Source organism: Camelina sativa, chromosome 20 (genome assembly GCF_000633955.1).
Source record: "Camelina sativa cultivar DH55 chromosome 20, Cs, whole genome shotgun sequence".
NCBI lineage: Eukaryota > Viridiplantae > Streptophyta > Magnoliopsida > Brassicales > Brassicaceae > Camelina > Camelina sativa.
The window spans coordinates 7280915-7300328 of record NC_025704.1 but is presented as its reverse complement, the minus strand read 5'-3'; the positions used below and the strand labels follow the sequence as shown (position 1 = coordinate 7300328).

Genomic DNA, 19414 nt, shown 5'->3' with positions numbered 1-19414 from the left:
TTAATTTATTGATTTTGTTGCCCACTCAATTTTCAGCATCTTTGTCTTCTCGATGTGTGGAAATACTAAGAGATATCAGATAATTCATGAGAAGTATATGCACACCAAATATTTAATCTTAAAGTCGAGATTATATCGCCATGACACGAAAATGTAATTATTTAGAGTATTTCTTTCTTTCTCCATATCTATTTTGGGGGTCAGATTTTTTAAAAAATTTATGCTACCTTAATAATTGTTCTTTTATTTATACGGAACTTTGGCCTTTTGCATGGAAAAGAAATAGATTCGATAAATCCCACTATGAGAGCTGACGAGCACTTTCAATTTCCTTTCCTATCAGTAAATTAAAGATAGAAAAATCTTATACATAGAAGACCGTCAATCTTTCAAAATAACTCAACAGTTAGTTAATATACTTTTAACCCACTCTTTCTATTTTACAACGACAAAATCTATATACTAATTATATGATATTCGATAGTTTGTAAACTTTGTAATGTACTAATTATATATATACAAGATAATATATAAGATAACACAGAATCCAAGTCCAAGAGACATTACAATTTGTCCAAAGCGCGCGTCGTTTTCATAGGTTTTGTCTATGAGTGAGTTGGCAGTAATATTATGACAACCATTTGCATTTGTTCAAAGTATATTGTACTTACTACTATCACTACTACATTTGGTGTTAACACTTTAAACAAATGTGGTTTATTTTTAGGTTAGGTCTTTTTCTTCTTAAACTAAATGTTTAATTCATTAGAGTTTTGTTGGTTTACTGAGATTTAAGTTATCTGAGAAGCTTACGTCGAGGAATTTCTATATTCTGTCACTTAACTGCTGTAAAACAAAAATGTTGTTTAATTACTGAAGTACCAGTAAATCATTCTTTTTCATAATGTAGCTAAAATGATTTTGTAAGGTTCCAATTATTTAAATATATTCACATTAATTCGTACATCACTCACTGTTATCTTCATCGATGCGTACCGACCTGGAAACCAAACGGAAAGAAACAAGCACAAATATTCTAAATTTGTGGTGAACAATAAATAACATTTCCTGTTCAAGAACTACTTTCCCACAAACGTCATTCCTAGTCAAGTTTTTATAGTTTTGGTCTCCACGTGACACGGTTTCTTAAAACTCGATTTATGAGAAACAATCATTAATATTTAATGCTTTTCCTTAGTTGATTTTGACGTTTGATGGAAAATGAGTTCTGCGCATTTCAGAGGAAAGAATAATAAATATCAAAAGTTTTATAAGATTACAAAACATGACATGAAAGATTGTGCAGAATGCAGATAAAAGAAATATGGTTCCCAACTTGAGTCCTATGCCAAAGGTAATTAAGCTAAATTATTTTGTTAGCGAGGGTAAAATGATAGTATAGTATTAGATTACTGGCCTCGTTTTATTTGAACTTACAAGTGTTTTTTTTACTATACATTTTTTTTTCTTTGATTACTAAAATTTTGCAGACTTTTGTAGATTAGTTCAAAATTTGCTACAATTTGTGTTGGTCACAACATATTAATAAGGAGAGATAGCTAAAACAAGATATACAACAATTGTTTATCGTTTTTTGGTTTAAAACTCTAAAGTGGAGATTGAAATTACTCTACTTCTTTTTGTGTTTACTTAAATTAAAATTACAATATGAAACGAATTAAAAGTTGTCATGAATATTTACTGTAATATTTTTTTAGTAATGTAGCCTATATGTTTATCGAGATTTAAAACCTGCGTAATAAATATCATTCGAAAAAAATGAGTTCAAATTGTATGAATTTTTAACTCTCATAATAAGTATGTATAGAGATGATTTTTTATTTTTTTGGGTGCAAAATGAGATATATAAAAAGAGCTATGGAGAGGATCTAACTCGCTTATGAAGATTCTAACTATTTCTGCCATTTACAGCCATTACGTTGTATACATATGCTTGGCAATGTAAAATATGGTACACTCAAATGTCTAAGACTTTGTTTTTTCTCACTTAGAGTTTTGTATTTGTCTTTTTTAACTCACCTAATTGTCATCAAGTTCCTGGTAAGTATTAAAGTATATAATTAGATTTTTATTTTTTTGACATCCAAAGACGGTTTGTATACTTGATTTAAGGTGGCTAAAAGTATTAGTTTTCTTACCCAATAATGCAAAATTAAGAAGATATGTAAAAGCATATGGAAGCTTTTCTATTTTGAATCGTATGCTACTTTTACAAATTCCTGAAATTAAGTGGACTGACTGTTTATTGCAAGTCATCAAGTAGACAATAACAAACAATCTATAATCATATTGTTTCGTAGAATCCGTTGAAAATCATGGAATATTGAAATTATTTTCGGTTCCATTAGGATAATTTTTTTCAATAATTGTATGTGCATGGTTTATTGGAATATAATGATTATAACCATGTCTTGTCGGTCCATGAAAATGAATCGTCGAAGCAACTTTCCATCATTCCCTTATCTATGTGATTATTACACCAAAGCGTGACATTATTAGTTAGCTACTTAGCTTTAATATTTTTTGTTTTATGTATATATATATATATTTTTTTAGAATCTCCCTTTGTTTCATAAAAACTGTTATTTAACCATTTTGATAAAAAAAAAAGTTTATAAAATTGTAAATTTCTATTATATTGTTGTTAATACACTAAATCATTTTTTTCTTATAAATAAACTGAAATAAGAGAACAAACTGAGATTTGGTTTAATAAATCAACGACGTTGAAATATATTTATATACAAAAAGTTGTGACATTCGAGAATCGAGAGGATAGCACGTATATATACATGTAGTTGGTGCAATAGCTTACAAAATTACAAATCATCATCAAGGTTTATAACGAGGTTCTATCTCAAAAATTAAGATTCTAATTTCTAAATTGTGACGCGGAGAGTATAGGTCCAATCGAATTATCCACACTTAATCACGATTTGTAGATTTTGTTTTGTTTGTGGTGTAATGCATAACGGTGATGATTACTTTGGCATGTTTAGTGAAGCATGTTTTGGACCACACAACAACCATCCAAATTATACTGGTTTAAGTGTGGTTAACAATTTTTTTCTTTTACTAATTTTTTTTTTGAAAAACTGTGAAAATTTATATTATCATCGATGCAAGAACAAATAGTTCGGCCATTCGAGTAATCAATTAATCAAGTTATAATGGTAAATTTGAACCATATTTATTTTAGTCATTGTTTTCTTGTTTTTTTATTTTAACTCCATGTTTAGTCTAATTCATTAGTTCGGCCTGTTTATAGTCTGCTTATTTCGAAACAACCATTCGGGTGCACCCTTTCATAGTTTCAAACGCTAAATGATTGATCAAAATCTCACAATTGTTTCGACTAGTTTTCAAAGAATTTGTTGACAACATCATGACCATTGATTTTGGATGTATGAGGCAATTGAGTTCTGAACATCTTATTTCTTTTTGAAATAATTAACTACATCACATGTTTAATGCTTCTGGATTCACCCACCACACCAACTACTATCCTATTCAACTATATTTTTTTTTGTCTTAGTTTTTCAACAACATGCATCATGGGATTTCATCTTAATTATTTGTTTCGTACAAACAAAACATCAACATTTCATTTTCATCACTCATTACTGCCGCAACATTCTAACAAATAATCTTTCAACAGAAAACTTAACAAATTTAAATAATTTCTTATAATATATTTTTACAACCATTTATGCCATGTTTAAGTTCATCCCATTTGTATGTTGTGAATAATCTAAGAATCATCATCATCCATTTAGGTCATTAAGAATTGAAGCAATATCTAACCTTGATACGTATGTACATGACTTACATGGTAAAAAATAGAGTTACATAAACGACAGTCCCAATCAAGAAGGTAAATAAGCGTGCCTTAGTGCTTACACAATGAATTGATTTCTTTCCCTTTTATTTTTCTTTCTATTTTCCTTTTTTAGCTTTTTTCCGGGAAAGTGATAGAAACTTTGTCTCCTCGTTTTGAAAGTAAAAGGAACCTTTAAACATATATTTTCTCTTTCTTCTATATATTCTCATCCGACCCTAAAGGGGAAAAGGGCCATTTCCGACCTGTACAATGTCAAAAGTGTCAATTTATACCTGTACAAACTCTCGGTGCTAATTTATACCTATACTCAAATAAAATTCAAATTTCATACCCAATTATTAAAATAATGCCGATTTCAAAGTCAAAATCAACAAATATTAGTCAACAGGTGACTCAGATGACACGTATTCAGTGAAGTGGCATCGTATATATCAAAACTACGTAGTTTTGATGCTGTAATTTCGTTTTAAAAAAAAGGTAATACCCTAGAATCGAACCTGGGTCCATCAAAGATTTAATCAACGCTTTAACCATATGATCTAGCAGCCTTATTCGGAATATTGGGAAACTTTAGTGTTTATTACCATCTCCGCCTGCGAGAATCTCCCTCCTCTTCCTTGGCATCGTTAATGGCTGCTCCGCCGTGGTTCCTTCTCCATCTAGATCCGCTTCCGTTGGTCCAATCACTAATTGTTTATATTCATCGTGGTTTCCCAAGATTTGATTTTTTAACTTTTTGTTTCTTTTAAAATTTTAAATTTTGGAAATTCGTTGTTCCTCTTTGATCACAATCATCATCACTAGGGTTTCTGTTTTTCAGTAAAAATTAAGGAATGAGGAAGCAAAAATTATCAATGCAATTAACGATGCCAAGGAAGAGAAGAAGAGGAAAAGGAGGGAGATTCTCGTGGGTTGATATGGTTATTAACATTAAAGTTCCTCAATATTCCGAAGAAAGCTACTAGATCATATGGTTAAAGTGTTGATTTAAATTTCGATGGACCCGGGTTTGATCCTGTGGTCTTACATTTTTCTTTTAAAACGAAATTACAGCATCGAAACGACGTAGTTTTGATATACGATGCCATTTCATTAAATACGTGTCATCTGAGTCAGCTGTTGACTAATATTTATTGATTTTGACTTTGAAATCGGCACTATTTTAATAATTGGGTATGAAATTTGAATTTTATTTGAGTATAAGTATAAATTGGCACTGAGAGTTTGTACATGTATAAATTGACACTTTTGACATTGTACAGGTCGGAAATGGCCTTTTTCTCGACCAAAAAGCATATGGCTTTGCTTCATAAACCCTGAAACCCGCCGGATGAATCCAAGGGTTTTGAAACGGTCCCCTTTTGTTGAAATAGCAACTAATCATAGAGGAATGATGACACATCTCTCTCTTTCTTTCTTTCTTTCTTTCACTCATTTCACTTTATTTTCTTTGTCTCATTTCTTGTAAGAATATCAATTAAGGCTTTGTCTTTTTATGTTGCTATGTCACTCTCTCACCGATCTGTTCCTCCTCGTTCAGTCCTTTTTTCTCCACACTCTCTGCGGAAAAATTCAAAAGACTTTGCAGAGATGATGCTATTGACAATGAGAATGAAAACGGTGCTAGGTTTCAAACATCCACATTACACAATTACAGATCATGATTCAACAAAACAGATCGATATAGATTGTGACAAACCCATCAAGCACTACAATGCAAGATGCAGTTTACAAAGTAGATCGTGCTTTGTGGTCCTGTTTCTCTATCAATTAATAATCAGAAACGAACAAAGACTATGAAAACTCTATCTATCCTTGAGTGTATATATTTCTCTCTGCTAGACTAGTTTTGGTGTCTAATTCTCTCAGGCCCATAAATGATTTACAAAAGGCTCGGTTGGTTCTCCACAACAAAAAGTGAAGCTTCTTCTTTTGGGTTCTGGCACATCATTTATTTCTCAAGTTCTAAACTAGATAATGAGACTTCCATGAACAAATATCTCCTCATCCAATTTGATACCATAAACACTTGGCAATGTCAAACACAAGTGTCTGATCAATAGGCAATAATACATTGTTACAAAAAAAAAAGATCAAATGAAAATGGGAGTTACAGACAGATCTTGTTGATAATACTCAGTACAATTCATGGCAGATCCAAGAAGCAGAAGATGATAATCAAGTGGAAAGTAAAAGAACAGAGTACCTTGAAATTATTTTGCCAGTTCACCAGGTTGATGAAAGACAGTTCACTGGTGAATGGTGATACATGTAAAGAAAGGGAGCAGCGAGTCTTTTTTTCTGGCCAAATGTTTTCAATCAAATGCCCAGAAACAAAAAAAAAAAAGAGACTTGAGGGAATGTAAACTAAAGCTAGAGCTAAGCAGAAGCAGCCAAAGGTTTTTCTACAGCAGATTCATTAGGTTTCATGGAATTGAAGAGTTCTAGAACATCTGCATTGTTACGGATATAGTTTGGGCACAGAGAGAGTAAATCCTGTGCCTCACTGTGCCTTGCAGACTTAAACATGGTTTCGAATACACGCAGAACCACTGACATAGATGGAAAGTTCTTCGAGGTCATAGCCTTCAGAAAACCGAGAGCTTCCGTGCTTTTTCCAGTTGTTGAGATGTAATTCATGAAAGGGTCAAGGAAAGGAGGGTACCCGTGATCTTTCATTATTGGTAAAAGACTCAAAGCTTCTTCAAACCCACCATCTCTTGCAATCTTCTTCTTCAACAGATCAGTCACCAAGATTTTGTACGTACTATGACAAGGTTTCAGCTGATTTTGTTTTACTTGAGCACTCAAAAGCTTGTATGCATCTCTTGCCTGATTCTTGTTGCAATAAGCAAGAACCAACTTCTCAAATGCAACATCAGCATAGGAGACTCCCGCTTTTTCAACCATTTTCTCGAAACACACTAAAGCTTCATTAAGTTCCCCGGAATCACAATACCCTTCAACAAGAGATGCCATCGCCTTGTCATCTAGATTGTTTCCGGATGCTTCCATAAAATCGACAAATTCATCAGCTTCGTCTTTCTTTCCCTTACGACTAAGACTTGATGCAATCATGCTCTGCAGATCACTACTAGGAACATAGCCTCCTTTCTTCATTTCTTTCAACACCTCATTGCTCTGTTCAACACGATCCACACTTCTTAAGGACTTTAAGATAGATTTTAGCAAGGAATCCGTCAAAGCGTTACCATTTATGGTATAAACTTTCACAGCTCTTGAAAACAAATCCATATCTAAACTCTTAGCAGTGACAATTTTCTTGAGCAACAGACATAAGCAGTGTGGGGTTGGTTTGTTAGTACTACTACCCACCATTGCAATCTCGAACAAGTCAACAGCGTCCTTGATCAATTTAGTCTGGCAGAACCTCGTTGAAACTCTAACATAAGTCTCTATCTCCACTTCATAACCAGCACTCCTCATTTCTTCAACGATGTTCTGAAACCTATCGAGAAACTTCTCTCTCCCCAAAACCCGAGCCACAGCATTATAGGTTTTCTCATCATGCTTAAAGAGACCAGACTCATCAATCCACCTGAAGAACAACAAAGCTTTCCTAGGTTCAGCGTCAAGACTCTCCACAATCATCTTCACTAAATCACTTTGAAACTCAACATTCAAATCTTTGACCCGTTTCTCAACATCATCACACCATTCTTCTTTCATCACAATCTTACACACCTTATCGCAAACATTCTCCGCAGAACTATCTAAACAATCTGAAGAGAAAAGCTTTTTCAGCCTCACCAAATCACTCTCAAGCCCATCTTTCTGAAACTTCTCACCAACTTTATCTCTAACATTAGCTGATAAACCATGTCCTTTCTTCTTCATAGCATCAACCAAACCCCAAAACTCATCAACAAGTCCATTACCACCCAGAACACGAAGCATCATGTTATAGCTTTTCGAGCTAAGCTCCTCAGGAGTAGCCTCCTTAAACCACTTGAAAACTCTTCTCGCAACATCTGGGTTCGATTCTAGTTTCCTCAAAACCTTCAAAGCTAAATCTTGGCTAATCACTACATCACTCGATTCCAACTCTTTCCTAATCTCATCCTCACTACTCAATCTGCTAAAGATATCAATCACGGTACCCTCAGGAGAAGGTTTCTCTTCAACCGCAGGTTCGGACGAGAAGCTTCTTCGACCAACTGACTTCATCAGTAAAGAGCCAGAGCTCGTCATTGGGGATTGTAAGGGAAAAAGTTGCTCACTTTGTTGCAAAGCTCCGACCCCAGGACGAGTGTGAATGAAAGAAGAGAAAGATCGGGTTGAAATGGAGGTTACCTGAGAACAAGGAGAAGGATACGTAAGATGAGATCGATGGTAGCTTCGAAGAAGAAGCAGTCGCCATTGTTGATATCTCATCTTCTCTGATTCGATCTGGGTTACTATCAGAATAAACAAAAGCTTGAACCTTTAGTAAGATACGAGGGAGTGAGTTACAGCGATTGCGAAGAGTTCTGGGAAATGTATGTTTAGGGTTTTAGCAACGAGGAGGATTTTGATTTTCTGAGGTAATGAAACCATCTGATTCACAGAGAAGGTCCCATCGTAATGAATGACGCAAAGATGAACTTTTATTAATTCGGTTTTCGCCCCTAGTTTCATTATAATTACCAGTTTTGTCATATACTTAGCACCTTGACCATAATTTTGATTTCTGAGGTATTCACAGAGAAGGTCCCATCGCAATGAATGACGCAAAGATAAACTTTTGATAATTCGGTTTTCGCCCCTAGTTTTCATTATAGTTACCAGTTTTTGTCATATAGTTTTAATTGAATCAGTGTTCACCATGAACATAAATTGTGAGGATAAATCATTCCCTTCATTAATAATTTTTTTTTTTTGACAAACACTATCCTAAGACCATCATTAGTGGAGTAACCCACCATAGTTACTCTCACATTAATTAATTATATAAATAATCATAAATTAAGTAAAGCAACCCTAAAAGAACTTAAGCAAAATCACCCTATTACTAGAGAACCCCAAAGAAGGTTACTCAAACATTTAAAAAATATATATTGTTTTTTTGTGTGTTTATTAATTATCAAATTTTCTTTTTTGCCAACTTTCTTGATGAATAGTGAATTAAAACAAATATTGCATTGCATGATGGATAGATTAACAGAACACAATCAAGAACATTCAAGAACAAAAAACAGAACCTGCAGTTTTAAAAACAGAACCTGCAATACAAGTACAAAAAAAACCCTACAAATTTCAACCTAAACTACAAAACAAATATCTACAATGTAAAGGATACCAACTTTTGTCATATTTGATTATCACTAATGTTACTACATTCACATGACCTTGTTGAGCAATACAAACATTCACTAATGTTACTACATTCACTGCCGATGTTAGGATCGCCACTAGGTAGAATATCTCTTTCTCCGGTGTTAATGCTGAAGTTCGATTGTCCCACCTGCACAAACACACCTGGCTGATTACATCTTTGTTATCATTATTTCAGCTTCTAGAGCCTCTGTTATTAATAAGAACTTGGTGTGAATGTAGTATTAGAGGTCACCTTGGCAATCAAGACAATGAAGAAAGAACCTTGAAGCGACATTGACGATCAACATAACTTTCCGCTTGAACCTCTTTCTTCTTTCTTCAGGTACTAGTCATATCACTTACATAATATAGTGGCACTCTTCATGCTCTCGACTCCGGTCCAATATATTTTACAAAACCAGTCAAAGGCAAACACAGAAGAAGATATCAACGTTGGCTAAGTTCTTAACAATACTGATAATACGCCTTGTTGAGCAATACAAACCATTCATTTCATTTTCAGCCATGGCCCGGTTCCTTTCACTTTCCTCTGCAAATTTAACAAATCCATAACCTTTTGATCGCCCATTACTTGGATCAGTAACAACCTTGGCACCTCTAACTGAAGATACTTGTAATTGTAGCTATTTTAAGAAATCTGCAAATCCAAATTCGACATCACTTAATCTACTTAAGCTAATCCCAAGATCAGAATTTTCCAACCAAAATGCAATACAAGAGAATATTGAGCTTAATCCAATCTACTTAGGCTTATTACATTCTGATTCTAAGCTTAATCCACTTGAGCTTTGCTATTAAGCTTTAGTTAGCCAATAAACTCTAACAAGAGATTGCAAACAAAGGAGTTACCTCGTCACGGCTTTTAGGCCATGGAACCAGCTGATGGTAACCTTTAGGAGGCGGAACCAAGCAATTCAAGCCTTTACCTTTCGCAGCACAGTGACGCTCGACTGTAACCTTCTCCGTCTCAGTCACCATCGACGGAGGCGGTTGTGTTGTGGCGGGGATTTGATACGGAGACCTCCGGGATCGAGCTGCCGTCGTTGTCGCAGCATAAAAAATCTCCGCCGTCGTTGGTGGTGAGAACCGAAGCGTCAAATCTTAGGGTTAATCCAACAACCTTCCGCCGTCGTTGGTCGTGAGAACTCCGTTTGTATCGAGAGAGAAGAGAGAGAATGGGGAAGAAAGAAAAAGAAAATGGAAAAAAAAAATTCATTTAATATTTATGTATTTACGAATGAAAATAGGCCACGTACGGTTACTCATGGTGTTGCTTCAGATGCTTCCCAGGGAATCGATTCTCTCCTAAATGGATCGTAAATAGATTTTTTATTCAGTTTTTTGGCCCCAAATGGTTGAGTAACCATGAGAGTAACTGCCAGTAAAGATGCTCTAAGGAAGTTCTTGTTCTCAATTTTGGGTATTACTTTTAAGAATTATCTTTCCTTAATTAATTAACTGATTTATTTTGTTTGTTTGCTTCTGTGAACATTATAACTAAAATGAGAAACTCATGACGAGCGTGAAGTGCATTAAAATAAAGATAAGAGATTTAAGTTGTTGGAACATAAAAAGTAGGTGTTGTTGATTAACTGGAAGCTAAAATACATAAAAGTTCCAAACATAACACCTAAAGGGAGATCAAACATTACAAGACTAATTTAAAAACAACAACATCAGCAACAACAAGTACGAGATGTGAAATATCATGAGAATCAATTGATAGAACTCCCACCTTTATTTAAGATCCCCAACAATTAATTAGAAAAAAAGGGAGGTTATAATTAACTCCCAATTTTTTTGATTCGATTCGAATCGCTACTTGTTCATGCCGGTCTTGTCCTTGACAAAGTTAACACCTCCAGCTGCCGCATCCGATATGTTCTTTCCAGCCTATACGTATACAAAACAAGATATAAGAAATCTAGCTACTTGTATGAAGTTTATAAAGACGCTTCTATGTTTCTATATGGAATATGTGTGTAGAATGTTTTACTTGTTGAGCGGACGCTCCAGCTGCATTAGCAGCATCCTTGGCCTTGTCCAGCAGAACATTGCTCTTTTCCTATACACATCATTGTCAAACACAAAATCAGTTACAAAATTATAAATTAAACAAGAAAATGAAAGTGACAGCTAAAAAAGCTTTGCAATAATGGTATAGGCAAAAAAACATATACCCTCTCAAAACGTTATTAAATTTGATCAAGTTTAAAGAGTTATTATATTTTTTTCTTTCAGATTTCTAAATTTGTGTCAAAAGAGATCAGAAAGAGAGACCTCAGCTTTGCCAGCGGCCTGACCGGCTTGGAAGGCATTCTTGTTGGTGTCCGACATTTTTCTTTGCAGATATTTTTTTTCTTAGAGAATTGCTATTGTATGAATGATGATGAGAAGAGTTGTGGGCTTAGGAGTTTGTATTTGTAGGCCAAAATGGAGATGGTTGTGTGGTGCCACGTGTAATCTTGAACCACGTGGATTGCGTTTAATGGTAGGATCAGTTTTGCCTTATGTCGGTAGCTTTTTTTTTATTGGCTGTTGTAGACTTCACGTGTCGTTTTTGGTTATTTTGATGATATTATTGGATAATGGGTAGTATGAGTATGAGGAGGACTCTTTCTGTGTGGTCCTCTCGCCTCCGTGTTCTGTTTTTTTTTTTTTTTTTTTTTTTTTTTTTTTTTTTTTTTTTTTTTNTATTTATCAAGATGAGTTTTTCAAAAATATCTCGATACTGAATGAAGATATGGTAATACATTAAATTACTAGTATAGGTTTTAACACGCCTCTATGGCTGTAAATAGAAAAGATGTAACGTGGGTTTATGCGTTGGGCAAACATTTCGTGTTATCATTGGATTTGTCCTATTTACTACGGGATTGTTACTCCTCTTATGTTCGACATGTATTTTTCTCAAAGATAACATGATATCCTCACTCCTAATTTGTTTTTTCACTTCTTAAAATATTTTTAGTTACTAATTCGGTTTATTTTATTTACTTAGTTTACAAATATATTTAAGATAATGTTAGTTTTTTCAAATATAAGATAATATTAGTTTCCATTTATTTTTCGATAATTATTTTGTATAATTTTTAATATTGATATAATGCACAAATTATATTGATATGAAAGATATAAGTCTTACCTATCAGAATTAATTCATCAAAGTAAATTAATTTTATTATAATGTTATATACGGTTAAATTATATTGTTAGGTAAAATGAGTGAACTTTCAGTTGTTTATATAAAAAATCAAATAAGATATAAAATTAACATTTAAAAAACTACTTAAAATTCTACATTTTTTTTTAATATCGCGTCAACTAAAGAGACCTAATCTAGTATCTTATTATATAAAGTTGGGTTTTGAAAGTTAGCCATTAACAAGATTTTTACATGTGTTAAATTATCAATTTCAGATATTGACATGTGTAAAAGTTAATATTTAATAGGAGAACTATGATTACAATAAAGATAAATTATTTTGTTTTAAAAAATATTAATAATGTAAAAAGATAATTATCAAAAATGACAGATTTTATAAAAAAATACAAAAGTTTTTTTAAATAATAATAAGGAGATTATATATATATATATTTCATAAAATTCGAAATTACAATATTATTTATTTATTTTAATTTTAAATGATTAATTATACAAAAAAGATTAAGGATAATATACAGTTAATTATTAATTCTAAAATTTTGTAAATACTCACTTTTATATAAATATATATCGTCTCATAATTAAATAATTTACTCAAAAACAATTCTTTCAACTTTATTTAATTAGAAATTGTTTTGAATGTGAAAGTAATTTTTTCTTATTCTTTTAAACTAAAATTTGCTCCTACTTTCTCCTTTTTCAGTTGGGAATCGGTAAGATTAATATGTTAACCCAAGAAAAATATTAATAAATGCATCTTCTTTTCCTAATACTATATTTTAAAATTTATTGTAGTATTTTTAGATTTTTTTATTTAGTTTGTATTTTCATCTTTGAATTACTTAAGATTCATATATTTGTTGTAAGATTCATAGATTTATTTTGTTTTGATTTCTCAACCTTGATTGGTTGGTCATAAACCTTTTTTTTTTTGCAAACATAATTGTTACCATTATTCATTCAATCCCAAAGGGAGATAACGAGTAGAAGCTCATCAACCTAATGGATGGATAAAATAGGCTAATCAAACACAAACTTATAACAAACATAGATAGATAGATTGGAAAAACATAAATCGTTGTTGATAGATTCATATGAGCTCAAAGACTGTGACATCCTGATTTGAAGAAAAGGTATAAAAGAATTGATTTGGCCACATATGTCACCAAAATGCACTTATTTTTTTGGTCAAGAATCCTGAGAGAATTTTATGATTGGTGATCTTCCTGGAAGTGATTATCGGAACTGTGCGAGTGAGGACAAAACACAGGAAAATGTCATTTGTAGATTTGTAGGGTCGGTAAACAAGTTTTTAAAGCCTCTTAGACGTAACAAACCGGCCATCAAATATGGGTGGGTCCATGGGCCGAGAAAGATATAGGGCCCACTTAGGAAGGTGGGCCTATGGACTGAGAGTGGACATGGGCTCACTAAGCAAGGTGGCGGTTGAGACGTTACAGAGACAGAGCTACATCATGGTGTGTCAAAGACACTTCCACAAATATATTGGGAAATTTAACATTAGTTACTATCAAAAGATTTTGTGACGTTAAATTTTTTTTTTTTTTTTCATTAGTTGTCGGAGCAAGCCATTTTGAGATAGCAAAAAAACGTGAACATTTTCTCTCTACACAGGAGGAGGACAGAGCCAAGATTCTTTCTATAGTGGAGAAGGTTGCAAACAAGGTTATCTTCCCTAGGGAAGAAGGTGGAGGAGGTTGGACGCAATGTTATCTCTCCAAGGGAGGAAGGCGGAGCCAAAGTTTTCTCTATGGTGGAGGAGGTTAGACGCAAGGTTCTCTCTATAAGGGATGAGGGCGGAGCTGAGGTTTTCTCCATGGTGGTCATAAATTATTGTGATGGTACATAACTGATTAGTATATTATGTAATATATTTTTTATTCAAAATATTTTTTGAGCCAATAATTTTTGTAATTAAAAAACTATGTAGAAGTGAAAGTAAAATAGTTGGCTTAATGTTTTCATATATAGGTGGTGATAAAGAATATATTAGTAACATAGAATATATTTAGGTTTTTAAAAATACACTTTTAATAGTACACATACATAAAATATTTGTAAATAGATATAAATCCGTGTATTATAACAAAAATAAAATTTATAAATAACTTACAAAAAAATTTAATATATTTTTGTTAAATTTAATTTAATTTATAAAACTTTAAATCCGCACATCGGGCAGGTCCTCATCTAGTATAAATATAAAAGTGAGTTAGAATAATTTTTTTCTAAAAAAATAGAGTTTAAAGACAAATATAGGGATAGATTAGAGATTCTTAAATAGTTAAATCATATTTGGGTTCAGACCTTTAAAAGAAAAATCAAAGCCCATAAGAGATAGATTTCCTATTGCTGATGGAATATTCCTAAAAGATTCTTCTTAATTAAAATTTTAGATTTAAGAGAAAGGAAAGGGTTTAATTCGTAATTATTGTTGTCTGATTACACATTTTTCTTCCTTTATAATTTATTTCTGTATAAATTATCTCTTCATTCATCAATGGAGACGACAAGACAAGGAATGTCGAGAAAACGTTGCTTGAGGATGGAATCGGTGCTGCAGCTGCCACACGAAGTAGTAGAGCGAATCCTAGAGAAACTTGCGGTGAAGTCTCTGCTGAGATTCAAGTCTGTATCAAAGCAATGGAGATCAACAATTGAGTCCCAATTCTTCCAAGGAAGAGACTTGACGCATCGTCAGCGATCAGGAGATCCAGATGTTCTCATGGTGTTCGAACGAGCCTACCAGCTGGGCACTGACACCCTAAGAACCCTGGTGTTGGGTTCATCCTCATCGGTCAAGATCCCTGCTCCTTGGGAGGAGACGGACAACAAACTCTCTAATTGTGTTTCCCATAATAGCTGTGACGGTCTCCTTTGTCTGTTTAATCCCTACAAAGCTTTTGTGGTCAACCCTGCCACTAGATGGTATCGGGCTCTTCCTCCATGTAACTTTCAACAACCCATTCATCAATCTCTCTTCAAGCTTGGGCACAGTTTCTCTAGGCTTGGATTCGGTAAAGACATATTCACGAACACATACAAGCCCGTTTGGCTATACAACTCTTTTGGATTAGGCCTAGAAAACGCTACCACATGCGAAGTTTTTGAGTATACCACCAACGCTTGGAGGTATGTCACTCCATCTGCTCCTTATCGCGTTCTTGCTCCCGTTAAGCCCGTGTTTGTTGATGGGTCGCTTTATTGGTTAACCGACTGCAAAGAAACCAAAGTTGTATCTTTCAATCTTCATACCGAAGCTTTTCAAGTCATCTCTAATGCTCATTTTCTCAATTTCTCCAATCCTTACACGATTGTCATGTGCAACCTCGATAAACGCTTGTGTGTATCCGAGAGGATGTTCTACAACCAAGTGATATGGTCTTTCAGTTCAAGCTACAAGACATGGGACAAAATGTATTCCATAGACTTCGGTTTAACTGTTTTTTGGCATGATGGACGTGGTATCCCAAATTACCCAAGTTACGCTCTCATGCCACTAGCAATTCTGAAGAAGAAGTTGTTGTTTTATGATCCTAAGCTAGGACAACTATTTTTTACTCGTGATTCTGAAATCAAACGGGATGAAGTTGCTTTCTCGGCTAGATCCAGTGGACTTCCTGTTTGTTATTCACTACAAGAAAACAGTCGTTTTGCGACAGAACTTTGCGACGCCAGACGGTCCTCGCAATTTTGCGACAGATTTGCGAGTAACTTGCGCGAAAGACGACGAAAATTGCAAATCCCTCGCAAAATTTGCGAGGGAGAATCCGTCGCAAATTTGCGAGGGATTTACTATAGTTTTGCGAGTCTGTGAATCTTCCTCGCAAAACACACGCAACTTCCTCGCAAAATTTGCGACGGATTAGCGTTGAACTGTATTTGCGAGGGAGTTGCAAGGGATGAAGATGTCGGCAACCACGTTTTCTCCGGGTGTAACTGTTTAGTCGGTAAAACAGTGAATGCCTCGCAAGTCTCTTGCAAAAAAATAAATCTTTTTTATTTCCCTCGCAAATCCCTTGCAAATTTCCCTAGCAAATCCATAGCATATATTTTTAGTATGCCTATAAATAGCAAGTCCATCATCTATGGAAACCACAACACAAAACACTTACAACAAAAGCAATTATACTACCAAAAAAAAAATTGAAAGAAAAAAAAAAACAAGAAAAAAGAAAAAAAAAAAGAAAGGCTACAAAAAAAAAAACCTACAAATTTTTAAATTCTACAATAATGCTTGGAGGGGGGCAGCATGAGATATACACATGGCGACAGTGGATGTACAATCACAGAGATCCGGAGACCGGTGATGTGACGAAAGAGTTTTGTGACGGGTTGCGCGGTTTCATGTACCAGGCGACAAACCAAGACTTTGCTCGTGAAAACGGTACAATATTTTGTCCATGTCCTAAGTGTTTCAACATTAAATATTTGGAATTTAATCTAGTGAAGAAGCATCTTTACAATAGAGGATTTATGCCAAATTACTATGTATGGTTACGTCATGGAGAGAGTTGTGGCAGTAACGTTGGAAGTAGTAGTATGAATTATGCTATTGATCAACCTAGTAATTATGGGCATCAAGAATCTGATCAATTTGGTTTTTATGGGTATAATGAGGAAAATAGATTTCATGATATGGTTAATGATGCATTTCATGAAACTACTGCTGCATTTCCTGAGAATAATACGGAAGAACCCAATGTAGATGCACAACGTTTTTATGATATGTTAGATGCTGCGAATCAACCTATCTACGATGGATGTAGAGAAGGTCATTCTAAGTTATCATTGGCATCTAGGATGATGACAATTAAAGCTGATAATAACTTAAGTGAGATTTGCATGGATTCTTGGGCTGAACTCATTAAAGAGTATTTGCCAGCTGATAATGTATCGGCTGAGAACTACTACGAAATACAGAAGTTGGTTGCGAGTCTTGGATTACCATCTGAAATGATTGATGTGTGCGTTGACTATTGCATGATTTTTTGGAAAGACGATGCTAAGCTGCAGGAATGTCGGTTTTGCGGGAAGCCGAGATATCAGCCTACTCAAGGAAGGACGCGAGTGCCATATAAACGTATGTGGTACTTGCCTGTTGCTGATAGATTGAAACGCCTATACCAATCAAAACGGACTGCAGCGGCAATGAGATGGCATGCAGAACATTCTACTGAAGAAGGAGAAATTACACACCCATCTGATGCAAAGGCGTGGAAACATTTTCAATCGGTATATCCTGACTTTGCTCAAGAGTGTAGGAATGTTTATCTTGGGTTGTGTACAGATGGTTTTAGTCCATTTGGTATGTCAGGGAGGCAGTATTCTTTATGGCCTGTTATATTGACGCCATACAATCTTCCTCCAGATATGTGTATGCAAAGCGAATTTCTGTTCTTGAGTATTTTGGTACCAGGTCCAAAGCATCCAAAGCGATCTCTAGATATCTTCTTACAGCCTCTAATTCATGAGCTGAAGCAATTGTGGTATGAAGGTGTTCAGACGTTCGATTCGTCGAGAAAACAGAATTTCAATATGCGGGCAGTGCTAATGTGGACGATTAGTGACTTCCCTGCGTACGGAATGTTATCTGGGTGGACAACACATGGAAGATTATCATGTCCTTATTGTATGGAACGTACAGAGGCATTTCAGTTAAAGTATGGGCGAAAATCTTGTTGGTTTGATTGTCATCGTCGGTTTCTTCCCTTGCATCATCCGTACCGGAGGAACAAGAAGTTATTTACAAAGAATAAAGTTGTTCGTGTTCCTCCACCAACTTATGTCTCTGGAAATGATTTATTTGAGCAGATTGATTACTATGGAGCTCAAGAAACCCATAAACGTGGGGGTAACTATCACACACCAGCAAACATGCCAGATGGATATGGAAGCGCTCACAATTGGCACAAGCAGAGTATTTTTTGGGAGCTTCCATATTGGAAAGATCTTCTATTGCGGCACAATCTTGACGTGATGCACATTGAGAAAAACTTTTTCGATAATTTCATCGTTACGCTTCTGAATGTGCAGGGTAAAACAAAAGATAGCAGGAGATCTAGGTTGGATTTGGCGGAAATATGTGCAAGGATCGAGTTACATCTTACAAGAGATGGGAAATTACCAGTACCCCAATTTCGATTGTCAGTAGAGGCTAAGAAGGTGTTGTTCGAGTGGGTTAAATCTGAAGTGAAGTTTCCAGATGGATTTGTCTCTAAATTTTCAAGATGTGTAGAGCAAGGCCAAAAATTTTCAGGTATGAAGAGCCACGATTGTCATGTCTTCATGCAACGGCTACTACCATTTATATTTCTTGAGCTCTTGCCAAAACACGTTCATGAAGCTATTGCAGGTATATAAGTATATAATGATATATATATATATATATATTTATATATATATATTGATATATATATATACTTATTTAATTAATTCACCCATGAATTTGTTATTCATTGGTTGTAGGTATCAGAGTTTTTTTCCGGGACTTATGCACTAGAACATTGACCAGTGAAGTCATACAGCAGTTACGAGATAATATTCCAGTGTTAATTTGTAACTTGGAGAAAATCTTTCCCCCTGCTTTTTTTGACGTGATGGAACATCTTCCAGTCCATCTACCACATGAAGCTGATCTTGGTGGCCCAGTGCAATTTCGTTGGATGTATCCTTTTGAGCGGTTTATGAAAGCTCTTAAAGGAAAGGCCAAAAATCTTGCCAGAGTTGAGGGGTCGATAGTCGCCGGGAGTTTAACAGAGGAAACGTCTCACTTCACATCATACTACTTTAGCCCCACCGTGAGAACCAAAAAAACACGTACTCGACGATATGATGACGGAGGCGTTGCACCTACATATAANCGGAGGCGTTGCACCCACATATAACGTTCTTGATGTTCCAGATATCTTTGCTCAGATAGGAAGACTTGCTGGAAAGTTAAAGGAAGTTTGGTGGGAAGATCATAGCTATTGTCGAGCAGCTCACAATTACATCTTGAGGAATCTAGATTATGTTCAACCTTTTGA

At 34.6% G+C, this 19414-nt stretch overlaps 3 protein-coding genes across 3 annotated transcripts; 1 reads left to right on the top strand and 2 right to left on the bottom strand.

The window, feature by feature from the left end:
- On the bottom strand, nt 5961-8423 carry LOC104769847 (pentatricopeptide repeat-containing protein At5g15980, mitochondrial). Its single transcript, XM_010494156.2, has one exon. It carries the CDS (start codon nt 8255-8257, stop codon nt 6242-6244), a length of 2016 nt encoding a protein of 671 aa, XP_010492458.1. The 5' UTR covers nt 8258-8423; the 3' UTR covers nt 5961-6241.
- LOC109131125 (stress-induced protein KIN2-like) lies at nt 10757-11602 on the bottom strand. The gene is made up of 3 exons (XM_019241710.1): nt 11480-11602; nt 11196-11264; nt 10757-11092 (listed from the first exon to the last, which is right to left on the bottom strand). Exons 1-3 carry the CDS (start codon nt 11534-11536, stop codon nt 11018-11020), a joined length of 201 nt encoding a protein of 66 aa, XP_019097255.1. The 5' UTR covers nt 11537-11602; the 3' UTR covers nt 10757-11017.
- Nucleotides 14841-16541, top strand: LOC104769844 (F-box/LRR-repeat/kelch-repeat protein At1g09650-like). The gene has a single exon (XM_010494155.2). It carries the CDS (start codon nt 14887-14889, stop codon nt 16201-16203), a length of 1317 nt encoding a protein of 438 aa, XP_010492457.1. The 5' UTR covers nt 14841-14886; the 3' UTR covers nt 16204-16541.